The sequence below is a fragment of the Muntiacus reevesi genome, chromosome 1 (assembly GCF_963930625.1).
Source record: "Muntiacus reevesi chromosome 1, mMunRee1.1, whole genome shotgun sequence".
In the NCBI taxonomy this organism is placed as follows: domain Eukaryota; kingdom Metazoa; phylum Chordata; class Mammalia; order Artiodactyla; family Cervidae; genus Muntiacus; species Muntiacus reevesi.
The window spans coordinates 182,885,108-182,898,064 of record NC_089249.1 but is presented as its reverse complement, the minus strand read 5'-3'; the positions used below and the strand labels follow the sequence as shown (position 1 = coordinate 182,898,064).

Below are 12,957 nucleotides of genomic sequence, written 5' to 3'. Positions count from 1 at the left end.
TTCTCAACTTGATTTCCAGATTCAGTGCAATTCCAGTTGAAATCAGTTATTCTGTACATACTGACAAACTGATTTTAAAGTTTATATAAAGAGACAGAAGATCCACAACAGCCAACACAATACTGAAAAAGAACAACGAGGTCAGAGGACTGACACTACCTGGTTTCAGAGCTTACTGTAAAGCTACAGTAATCAAGGCAGTGGCGGACTGGTGAGAAAATAGACAAGCAGGTCAACAGAACAGAATGAAGAGCTCAGAAACAGACCCACGTATGTACAGTCAACTGTTCTGTGACAAAGGAACAAAAGCAATGCAATGGAGCAAAGACAATCTTTTCAAGAAATAGTGCTGAAACCAGACAGCCACATGCCAAAAAACCCCAAAAAACTGGACACAGACTATATACGCTTCACATGCACAAAAATTCACTAAAACAGTTTATCACTGATCTAAATGTAAAACCTGAATCTGTAAATAAAACACAGAAGGATATCTACATGACCTTGGGTATGGCAAGGACTTTTTAGATACAACATCAAAGGCACGATCCATGAAAGCAACTGATAAACTGGACTTCATTAAAATTAAAAACGTCTGCTCCCCAAAAGACAATGTCAAGAGTATGAGAAGACAGGCCACGGACTGGGAGAAATATTTGTGAAAGACATATCTGATAAAGACAGTTACCCAAAACATACCAAGAACTCTTAACAGGCAAAGAAAGAAAACAAATATGTCAATAAAAAATATGTCAATGACCTTAACACACACCACACCAAAGAAGACTTACAGATGGCAAATAAACATTATGGAAAAATATTCTACATCACTTCATCAGAGAAATGCAAATCAAAACAATGAATATCACAACCTATCTGTAAGAATGGCCAATACCCAAAACACGACAACATCAAATGTTGATATGGATATGGAGCAACTGAAACTCATTCACTGCTGGGGCGTGGGGCAACGCAAAAGGTACAAGCCACTTTGGAAGACAGTTTGGTGGTGTCTTACAAAACTAAATATACCATACCATCCAGCAATCACACTTTTTGGTACATAAAGAGCTGAAAATTTATGTCCACATAAAAACCTTGAACACAGATGTTTAAGGCAACTTTATTCATAACTGCAAAATCTTGGGAGCAACCATGATGTCCTGAAGGAGGTGAATGGATAAATAAATGGTGGTATATCCAGACAAGGGAAAATTATTCAGTGCTAAAAAGAAATGAGCTATCAAGCTACAAGAAAAAAAAAAAAGACTCAGAGCAACCTTAAATGCATGTTACTAGTAAAGAAAGCCAATCTGAAAATGCAACATACTATGGCTCGAATTAAATAACATTCTGGAAAAGGCAAAACTAGAACCAGTAAAAAGATCAGTGGTTGCCAGGGGATAGGGAGGAAGAGGGGATGAATAGGCAGAACACAGGGAATTTTGGGGCAGAGAGAATGAAAACTCTGTATATATAATAATGACACATGTCATTACACATTTGTCCAAACCCAGTGAATACACAACACCAAGAGTGAACCCTAATATAAACCATAGACTTTGGGTGATTGTGGTATGTCAGTACAGGTTCACTGACTGTAACAAATATACTATTCTGGTGGGGATGTTGATAATGAGGGAGATGAGGGAGACTGTGCATGTGTCAGGGAAGGGGGCACATGGGAAATCTTTGTAGCCTCTCCTCAATTCTGCTGTGAACCTAAAACTGCTCCAAAAATAACATCTTAAAACATAAGAGACCAAAGCAAGAAAGTTGTTCAAAGAGGGAAGGGAGCAGATGGCTGAATTTAAAAAAGACTCATGGCAACCAGGACATGGATTTAAAGCGATCTGATTTTTCCAAGAAAAGCAGACTAGGGAATTCACCCACTGGGGCAGGGAAGCAGTGCCAAACTGAGTGGGTCCCCTCTAGGCTCACAGGCCTGCCTCTTCCTGGCCTCAGCTGATGGTTCCTGCTGAGTCTCCTCCGAACTGTTCTGAGAGGCAGCACCCAAGAGACCCCATGGGTCAGCCTGTCTGCAAGGAGGGTTCTTGCTCACTGTGGGCCCTGGGCAGAAGTGCAGGGGATTTTACAACAAAGACCCCTCTGGTTGGAGTGGGCAGAGTTAACCAAAGTTAACACTTTGGTGTATTTCCTTCCAGACTTATTTTTAGTGCAGCTACATGTGAACAGAGGTGTGATTCTATTTTCCATATCCTGATTTTTAAGTTTCGTAACCCAACGACATATGGCTTTCCCATTAGACTGCAGTGTGGCATGGTAGTGGGGGCATCTCCACAGACTGGCCTCCTTGGTTTCCTCACCAGTTAAAGGCCAACAGGCCAGGCTGTCGTAAAGAACATGGTTCACCCTGGTGATGTGTTAAGAGCCACACATGGCTTGAGATTTGCTGGCTGCTACCACCTTCAACAGTTTGACTTCTGATGGCCAAGATTACACTGGGTTTAGCACACTGGGGCTAGACATTCATTTTGTTACTAATTTTTCATGACTATGACAGTGCTATATGTAACGCTATTTCTGGGGATGGCATCTCAGAAGTGGGATGACTGGTCAAAGGGACAGGTATTTCCAGCTTCTCTACAGATGAGCTTAGCTATTACATTTCCCAAAACACAGAGCTCTTCAGAAATCAGGAGAACAGCAAAGGATCAGGAGCAGCAGGAACACCAGATGGCTGTTAAGATTTGGGGGTGAGAGGAGCTGCCTTGCACCTGATCCCCAAGGGGAGAGGAAACCGTCTGCTTGGTATGAGCCTGCATGTCTTACGCAGGCCCAGACATCTGATCCTTCCTTGCTTATGCTTTCTCCAACTCAGGGCGTGCTGACTGTGGATCAGCTCTGGTGTGGAAATGAGCTCCCCCAGACCACAGTGGTCGCCTTCAGCTACTTCCCTGCCAGACACCCCCAGACTCTCATGCTCCTCATCCCCAGCAGTCACCCTGTCACTACCCAACAAGCTGCATGCTTGCCAGCAATGCCTTCCCAAGGGGCAACAGCCGCAGGGCGGGCCTGGAGTCACTTGTGGTGATAATGTCTCTTTGCTTTGACCCCACAGGAAAGGCTCAGCTGGAGCTGCTAAGCCCTGGAACCCTCTGACCAGGGAGAGCCACCTGGGCTGGAGGCCTTGTACAGAACCCCATTACGTCACCCACTTTGCCTGCAATAGATTTTTCGTCAGCTCTAGTCATGATGAGTGACTAGACACTAAGTTTACTATTGAAATAAATAAACTTACTTATGTAAAGGAAGGGAAAAAAAGATGTAGAGATGGACTGCTAAGTAACACTGGTTTGAACAGTGCAGGATGACAGCTGGTATCACCCACTGTGAGGAGACCTGGGTCTTCTGAGCGCTAGACCTGAACATCCCATGGCCCCCACGAAAGCTCCCAGATGCCCGGGCAGCAGACACAGGGAAATCTGAGCCCTCAGCAGTCCTCCTCCGCCCCACCTGACGGCTGCTGTGCCCCATGTATCCCAACCTGCTGGGTCTGCCCACCCTCCACAGCTGTGGCCAGCTGGCCCTCTCACTCCCTGTGCAGACCCTCCCGAGGCTCTCAGGGAACACCTGAGCCCTCCGGGACTGAGCCCTGCCCGGCTCCACGGCCCACCTGCAGAGCACCAACGCTCACCCTGCCCCTCCGCCATCTCTGCCGCTTCACTCCTGCATGGCATCCCTCCAGACGCCCTTTATGGTGTTCCGTGTCTAGCTCACGCTGCCTCACATGTGGTGGATGCGACTGGCCGCCTGCCCAGCATCCACTCCTGCTTCCTTCTTCCTGTATCCCTGATGGCGTCTAGAGCCGCTGAATCAACCAGCCCAGATGGCTGCTGCTCCGGCACTTTTTGTTATGCGCGCCATCGCATCTCCTCACTGGCTGAGTAGGAACCTGTGTTACTTGTGGCCCAAAGTGTCCTCGAGGGTGCATCACTCTCACAATGGGGTCAGCGCCCACCTTACAAACCTCTGCCTGGCCCCTCCCTGCAGCAGTGACCACCCTACCCCCACCCAACATCCCACCACCCAGCAGCCTGCCCCCATGAAGAGCAGGGGCTGAACCCACCCAAAGAAAGGCAGTGGGTGAGCACAGACCCAGCCTGAGGGAGTGCAATGTGGTGTCATGGCTGGGGACAGCAGGGAAGCTCTGTGGACCCTCACACAGGCTGTGGTTCGCCCTCCCCAGAGTCTGAGGTACCACATTCCCCACACTCCTACCATCTCCCTTGTTGTAAAGATGAGACGATGCACACAGTGAACAACAATTCTGTTAGTTTCTGTTTGAGAGCCCAGCCTGTTCTGCTAGAAAAAGAGCAAGACAAGAGCTAGAGACTTTCTCGATGAGGCTCCCAGAGAACGGAAGGCTCCAAAGGCCCTCACACACCTGGCTCAGGGCTGACTCAGGAACCAATGTGCACTTAGAGAACGCCGATGGGGCAGCAGGGCTAAACTCTGTGATCAGAAACTCCTGGACCTGGGTCTGGCTCTGCCAACCTCTTGCCATGGGATCCCAGCATGTCTCAGTAGCATACTGACCCCGTTTTCCCAGCAGGGAAGCTATGACTAGGCTGAGAGCTTACCACCTCCCAGTGGGTGCCCCCCTTACCTGAATGCCTGGTTCTCACGGTTGTTCTGGAGCGCAATGGTTTCCACCTCGGGACCCCCATCCGCTATGAACCTGGCCAACTTTTCTGCGAGGTTCTTGACCTCTTCGTCCTCTGGGGGTGAAACTTTAAGCAGGCTGTCAGTACTGAGCTCAACTCACCACACCCAACAGCCTAATTTCTGCTAAGAACCCCACGGGCAACAAGAGGGGTTTATTTTAGGAACAATACAAAGAAAAACAGGCAAATGGGAATCAGATTACTGTACTGGAACCAAACAAAATTAATATAACATCTTGAGTCTCTGCCCCCCACGCTCCACCCCTTCCCATCCCATAGGTCTGAGGGTTTTGGACCACACACTGGGATGTGGGAACAGAAGGTGAGGGATGGCCTGGGTCCAGGCTGGAGGAGAGATGGGAAGCCCCATCTCGGTCTTTCTGTTGGGAGCCGCCCACCCAGGTCATGTGGGGGGATGGGCCTGCCCCACTCCTCCTGGGAAGAAGGTCAGGGCCAGGGGCTGCAAGTGATAGATATGATGACCCAACGTCTGTGGCCCACGTCTGGCTTACAGATCAAGGCCCCTGCTGCCCACCAGCACCTGCCGGTGCTTCACTTCATCACAGCTGGAGACCAGGCAGCATCTCCCCCTCCCCCGACAGTCATCCCACCAGCATCTAACCAGCTAATTGTTTCTTCTCCTGCCCCCCCACTCCACCCCACACCCCTGCCAAGTGTCAGGCGCTGCATTTGTCTCTGGGTGCCCAGCATGCCACAGGTACCCATGAGCACCTGTGAAAATGACCATGAACCAAGGGGCAAGTATTCCTTTCCTGCACGTGCTTCCCATGTCTTAGCTGAGCTCCTGGACATGATCTTGATCTTTACCTTGACCCTTAGATTTCCCCACTCCTCGGAGCAACGGCAACCAGGGCAGTGCTAGTCTTAGCATGACCCCAGCTGCCAGGGGGAGGGGCACAAACCTGCACTATCAATGCCACCCCATGCCAAGGAGGGCTCCAGGAAAGGAACCCCGACTCCACATGGGGTGTGGTTTGTCTACACGCCTCCCCAGAACCTCCCACCTCCTTTACCCACCTACCTTTCTGAGAGGCTGCCTGCAACTTCTGTGCTTCCTTTCTTATCTCAGCCACCTTCTTTCTGTAGTAGAGGAATTCCCTGCTATTCTTATCGTGCAAAAACCTGGAGAGGAGTTTTACAGAACAGAAAGTAGAAAATGAGCAACAGGGATGGGTGGGCCCATGCAGTTTCTGAAGACATGGTGTGCAAAAGCAAGGTGGTGAGCAGAGACACCTTGATGGGGCCCAAAAGTAAGTCTCCGCACCACACTGGAGCCCCTGGCAATTTCTGGTATAAACAGAAAGTGGTATCTGGCCCACGCAAGTAAGCACCCAGCCCCAGTCAGCCTCAGTCACCACCACGGCCTCATAAGAATGTGGGCATGTACTAACGTGTGGCAAGAACATTAAGTACCAGTGGCCTTCCCCTCCCAGAGATACTTACGAAAATGCCGGGTTATCCTTGTAGTTCTCCATAGCTACTTTTTCTAACTCGGGGCCTCCTTCTGCCACAAAGCGGGCCAATTTCTCTATCACTTTCCGAGTCTCGGCTCCCTCTGGGGGTGAAACTTTAAGGAGGCTGTCAGTACTGGGGTTCAACTCACACACCCCACAGTCAACAGGCACACTCTCTCTATGGACCACAAGGACAGAGGGGTGGGGGGAAAAGAGGGTGAAATGCGGGAGGTTGTCGGGAGTCCTGGGTCCATACACAAAAGCACCGTGATGAGGGTGAGTCGGTCTAGACAGCCTTTGCGAGACACGCAAAGGGTGGTGAGAAAAGTGTGTGAGCCTCCCAAAGGCCAAGCCAGTCACCAGGCTGGCAGGGAGATGTTGGAAAACAGAGCTAGCTTCCCCCTTCTTTTTTGGAATGCTCAATTCTTTTATTTACATGATTTAATTCTTTATATTTCAGTACAATATTTCCGTTCCTTTTCATCCTTCAAAGATGACAAATTCTTTTTTTAAATATCATCACAAACTCTGATTGAAAGACATGGGTGGGTTTCAATCCAACGCAATCAATGTCATCACAGAAGCTCCATCTTCCCCTCTGTGGCTGGTGGAGCTTCTTCAGACTGGCTCCTAAGGCCTGCAGGCATGGCCCCAGGAGTCTCTGCCTGCCTCCTTGCTATCAGCTGGGAAAGGGCGCTTCAGGGACATATCAGACACTTCCTGCCCAGACTGAGTGCCAGCCATTCTCCAGAAGTCCTGGCATCCGTGAGTGAGAAAGTGTGTTTCCAGACTAACATCTGGGAGCTAGAGGGGCTCACTGCGACGGACTTAATTGTTACCTCAGGGCATTTTCAGTGAACAAAACTAAAAAGTATACTTTTGTATTTGTATTGGCCTCTACTTCCAGCCACATGGAACTTGCTTCTGTATTTACTGCTGGCCAGTGTCATAGAGCTTGAATCCCTCATACGAGAGCTTCCAGGAGAAAGTCCTTGACGTCAGTGCTTAGGAACGTGTGCTTCTCCTGGAAATGGGGCGAGACATTGAGGCTGTGGCCTCTCTCTTTCTCCTTGTTGCTTGTACTGCCAGGAAGCTCGGGAGGAGCTGGGAGAGAGGAGTGGTACAAGGTGTGGCCAAGGACCTATAAGAGGACCTACAAGAGGTCTCAGGGACATCCGCGCCCACCTTTCCCCTTAGCCTCACCCTCCTGCCACATGCCTGGCAACAACCCTAACCTGAAGCACAGTTGCTTCTCTGAGGTTACATCATAGCAGGCCACAACAGGTCTCAAGGGCCTTGAGGCACCCACTGTCCCTCCTAAAGTGGCAGTTCCCAGCAGGTTACCAGTGGGACTGCCAGGGCACCTCTCAGAGAAAACACCACTCACTGGCTCCACTCTGACTGAAGCGCCAGAGTCTGAGGCTGGCCACTGATCTACTCAGATGCAAGGCCTAAAGTCAGCACCTCACCCAGAGCAAGAGGTCTAGAGGCTGCCACAACATGAGGGCACGGCCACTTCAGCCTGTCCTCACTGTCAGGGACATGCCTGTGCCAGCCATCCTGGAGGCACAGGGCTGGGGTCCACGTGGCTCAGGTGGCACCCCGTCTCACTCTGAATATGGACACAGCTGGGCGCGCTGGGAGTCCCACCACCAGCCCCCTCCTCTGCCCTCCTCCACCACGGGGCCTGAACTGGCTCAGCTAAGGCCAATGACCATCCTTTGGTGGACACCCCCATATTCACATCTCTGGCCCAAACTAGTGGAGACAATTAACCCACACTGAGGAGCTCCTCTTCCAGAACTGGATGAGGAGTGCACAAGTGCACACTCCCCTGAGAACGCCACCCCACCAAGGAGACCAGCCCCCACAAAAGTGGACAATGAGTCAAACAGCTCCCAGGAAGAAGCCCGCACTCTGCAGCCCCTCCATGCTCCCCACGGTCTACTCCTCACCTCTTCCTTCACCTCCCTCATCCTGAAGGGCCTCACTCTGACCCTTGGCTCAGCCTGGAGGCCTGGTGGCAACGCCCTGACCACAGCCCCGAGCAACCCACACCCGGCTGTGCTTTCCCCGGGACCATGGAGCCTGCCTGTGGAGCTGGAAGAGCAGCTGCGGATGGTGGGCAGCAGCCCCTGCACCTTACCTTTGATCTCCAGCCACTGCTCATAGTCCTCCTCCTCGTCCTCATCAGGAGACTGGAAGACACTTGGGCGGCTGGCCACAGGCAGCTGCTTGGCGTGCACGTAGTTCTTCACCTGGCCCAGCGGGCTACTGATGAGGGGGGGCCTCTTCCCGGCGCGGGGGAGCACACGAGGCGGGGCAGTGGGTGCGCTGGGGGGAGCATCTTGGGACACAAGGAGGGAGGCCACACTCAAGGTCTGTGGGGCAGGTCCCCTTTCTTCCTGCCTCAACGACCCCGAGTCCCCCTTGGCTGGGTTCTTTAGCTTCCAGCACAGCATTGGCAGACAGTGGGTGCTCAGAAGCACTCAGGGAAGATGCCACCCCCATTTACAGATGAGGACCCTTGAGGCTTCGAGAGAAACAACCAAAGGGGTCACCCAGCCCAGGCCTCTGCAGGGGGCAACTCTGCCAGTAGGTGGCTCTGACACCTGTATCCACAGACTAGCAATGCAGCAACTCTTCAGGATAAGACCCGAATCCCCCATGCAGCATCCACCCAGCCCCTCTGACTGTCAGTAGCGGGCAGGAGCTAGCCTATTCGGGACTTTTCAACCACAACTCATGGCCTGAGACCCTGCAGTGAAGGGCTCTTATAGCCCGTCCTCCCTCTCTGCGGGCAAACTTGGCCTCGGGTTAAGTTTTTTAGCTGTTACCTGGGAAACCTGACAAAAGTCCAGAGTCAGCTGTTTCACCAGTAACTTTCTTACGATAAACACGAGACTAATGGGGTTTCCCTGCTGGTCCAGTGGTTCAGAATCCGCCTGCCAATGCAGGAGGCGCAGATTCAGTCCCTCGTCTGGGAAGATTCCACACGCCATGGGCAGTAGTTGGGGCCAGTGCCCCAACTACCAAGCCTGTACTCGAGAGCCCGCCTGCATGCTCTGCAACCACTGACGCCCGAGTGTCCCCATAGCCTGTGCTCTGCAACAGGAGAAACCCCTGCCATGAGAAGCCTGTGACCCGCAACTGGAGAGCAGCCTCCACCTGCCGCCACTAGAGGAAGCCTGAGCACAGCAATGAAGACCCAGCGCGCCAAAGATAAAGAAACGAATAAGTAAAAGAAAATTTTTTAAAATGAGGCTAGTAAAGTGCACAACCATAGTTGTGGGTGGACTTCCACAGGTGGTGATTCTGACCCCTGGAGTGTCCCACGGGGCTCCTGTGGGCCAAGCGGCCCCTCAACACCTACAGAAGGAGGGCCTGTTCCTTACACTGCAGCTGCCTCTCTAACTCAAGTCACAGGCCCATAACCCTGGCGTGTGCTGAGTTCTGGCCCCTACCTCCCACTCCCCAAATAGAAACCTGGCTTATCTACTTCTAGTTTTTGTGGGTGAGCACCTGAACGGCAGGGTCTGCATTCTCCCCTGGGCACTTCCTGTGAGAACAAGTAGAACGAAGGTGCTCAATGAGCAAGGGGTGAGAGGAACAAGGCATGAGGTGGGACCTGCCACTTTTAGGGTACCGAGGGCCCTTGGGGGAGAGAGTCTGCAGGGGTAACCCTAGGAGGAGGTGACACAGGATGGGGTGATCACGCTTACCTGTGCTGGTCTGTGCCTTCTGCAACTTCAGAAACTGCTGCAAGAAGCTGCCGTCATTGGCAAACTTGTTGGAAACGTTCGAGTTGTGTGCGTTTGCAATTCTAGACCGGAGGCAGAGGACAGAGAGGATAAGCCTTGAGAGGAAGGCAGGGCGCACACCTTGCCGGCCTCAGTCCTACCCCCACCACTGTGCTCTAAAGGGACCCAAAATGGACCCCCAAAGGTGCCAGGGACCCACTGAGTGCAGGGAGCAGCCTTCAGAGAAGTCAGACGGAACAATCTGGTCAATGGAGTGCTGCCTGTGCTGACGTTGTCTCTATCTGCATGTTGACCCTTTGGGTTCAAAGGCTTCCCCAACAAGATGGCTCAGAAGTACCTGCTCTGCTCCCACACAGCACCTGCCATACCTATTGTTAACGAGTCATCTGGGCTATCGCTGGCTCCCCTATCTGTCCTACCAGCCAAACTGTATGGTTCTCAAAAGCAGGGCCTGTGTCTGTACCTGTGTGTGACCACAGCTCTGGGCTGAGGTCAGTCAGCACTTCTGTGGGTTGCACGTGTCCAGGAAAATACCCAAAGAAATCGCTTGGTGGGGAAGTTAGAGAGAAATTTTACACTCTTATTTCTTTCTCTCTTTTATTTTTACAAAAGGTATGTTTTACTTTTTTAAAGACTTTTTCTTAATGTGGACCATTTTCAGTCTTTACTGCATTTGTTAAATATTGCTTCTGTTTTATGTTTTTGGCTTTTTGGCCACAAGGTAAATGAGATCTTGGTTCCTTGATCAGGGATCAAACCTGCACTCCCTGCACTGGGAGGTGAAGTCATAACCACTGGATCACCAGGGAAGTCCCAAGTATGTTTTATTTTGAAAAAGAAAATATATTTTTAACGAAACACAAAAGTAAACCCTCATCATAAAAGTTATAGGGGGCTTCCCTTGTGGCTCAGTGGTGAAGAATCTGCTTGCCATTGAAAGGAGACACAGGAGATACAGGCTCAGATCCTTGGGTCAGGAAGATTCCCTGGAAAAGGAAATGGCAACCCACTCCAGTGTTCTTGCCTGGAGAATCCCAGGGACAGAGAAGCCTTGCAGGCTGCAGTCCACAGGGTTGCAAAGAGTGGGACGCAACTGAGCAAAAAGTGATGGGGGCTCATTACGAGCAAATGGAAATCTGGAAAAAAACAGAAATATAGAAAGCAAGGAAAAAGCCCCCAAAAGTCTCCTCACCTCACAAGAGTCACTAGAACAGTTTGGTATACTTCTCTGATTTATTCTTAATTAGAAATAGAAGGAAATAAACCTGTGATCACAGTTATGCATTCTACTTCTTTCATCTTTTACTACAGCATACTGTCTTGCTCCAGCCTCAGAAACTCTTCACATGTGCTTTCAGTTGCTGTTGCTGTTAAGTCACTTCAGTCGTGTCCGACTCTGTGCGACCCCATAGACGGGAGCCTACCAGGCTCCCCCGTCCCTGGGATTCTCCAGGCAAGAACACTGGAGTGGGTTGCCATTTCCTTCTCCAATGCATGAAAGTGAAAAGTGAAAGTGAAGTCGCTCACTCGTGTCCGACTCTTCGTGACCCCATGGACCACAGCCTACCGGGCTCCTCCGTCCATGGGATTTTCCAGGCAAGAATACTGGAGTGGGGTGCCACTGCCTTCTCCGATGCACTTTCAGAGCCACACCCATCATATAGACACACTCAATGACTGGTAAAAGCTCAAGGAGCCCACAGGTCTGAATTTTTTCCTTTAAAATAAAGTTCTAGTTTCCTAGAAATCTGATCTAATGAAGTAAAAGAGGAAAAAACCATAAGAAGTCAACAAGGAAAAAAAAAGAAGGAAAAAAAAAAAAAGAAGTCAACAAGGGGTACTGGTTAACTAATTTACAGGACATCCACAGGGCAGATGGAGTGGCCCTGGAAAGCTGAAGTTTTATAAATAAAACAACCAAGCACAACGATAAGTGAAAAACAAAAAGGCAAGATGTAAAACATATCTGCAGTGTGGTTCTCTTTATGTCAACATATATTTGACTGAAAAAGTTTACAAAAACCCATTAAAAAGCAACCAGCACTTGCCTGTGAGCTGCAGGGTTACAATGACATTAGTTTTTTCCTCTATCTCCCAGTTTTTCTACCACATATATGAATTATCTTTAAAGTTAAGACAGAAGGCAACAAAGGTCGTTTTATGTGGGAGAAAGATCCACTGATAACCAGCCTTGGCATTAAACAAGCAGGGCCTTCCAGTGATCCTGGCCCTGTCCTCGCGCTGTGTACACCTCCCTCAGGAGGGACAGAAAGGAGGCAGAGACGATGAAAGACAAGAAAACACTGGGGAGGGAATTCCCTGGCAGTCAAGTGGTTAGGACTCTGCACGTTCACTGCCGAGGGCCCAGGTTCAATCCCTGATTGGGTAACTAAGATTGCGCAAGCTGCATAATGGCTTTAAAAAAAAACCCAAACAAACCCACTTTGGGGCAGAAGCATGCCAGCAAATGACCCCACATGAAAACTACCCATAACAAATAACGGGGGGTATCACACAGGTGTTAGATGATGGATCTTGATGAACACATAAACAAAACATGGTCCATTCACACGACGGAATATAATTCAGTCAAAAAAAAGAGAATGAAGTCCTGACACAGTTACAAAGTGATGAACCTTGAAAACATTATGTCCAGTGAAAGAAGCCAGATACAAAAGGCCACATATTGCATCAAACATCTAAAATAGGTAAATCCACACAGACAGAAAGTAGATTAGGCATTGTTAGGGGAGTCTCTCCCTTGGAGAGAAGCCACGGACTCTTAGAAAATGTGGGCGCTGGAACAAAGCTTTAGTGCAGGGCCAACATGCTCATGGGCTTCCCTGGGGGCTCAGTGGTAAAGAATCCACCTGCAGGAGACCCGGGTTCAATCCCTGGGTTGGGAAGAGCCCCTGGAAAAGGAAATGGCAACCCACTCCAGTATTCTTTGCCTGGGAAATTCCATGGACAAAGGAGCGTGGTGGGCATAGTCCACGGGGTCACAAAAGTTGAACATGACTTAGTGGATGAAGA

At 50.2% G+C, this 12,957-nt stretch overlaps 1 protein-coding gene across 2 annotated transcripts in view; it reads right to left on the bottom strand.

Moving 5' to 3' along the window:
* SUGP1 (SURP and G-patch domain containing 1) overlaps positions 1 to 12,957 on the bottom strand; it is a 30,064-nt gene that overhangs the window by 13,633 nt on the left and 3,474 nt on the right. The window contains exons 3-7 of one of the 2 annotated variants that reach the window (XM_065917350.1): positions 9,886 to 9,986; positions 8,310 to 8,510; positions 6,153 to 6,276; positions 5,731 to 5,831; positions 4,631 to 4,754 (exon numbers count right to left, since the gene is read on the bottom strand). In XM_065917350.1, coding sequence (XP_065773422.1) covers positions 4,631 to 4,754; positions 5,731 to 5,831; positions 6,153 to 6,276; positions 8,310 to 8,510; positions 9,886 to 9,986 — 651 coding nt within the window. The remainder of the gene's footprint in view (positions 1 to 4,630; positions 4,755 to 5,730; positions 5,832 to 6,152; positions 6,277 to 8,309; positions 8,511 to 9,885; positions 9,987 to 12,957) is intronic. The other variant, XM_065917351.1, reaches the window with a different exon arrangement.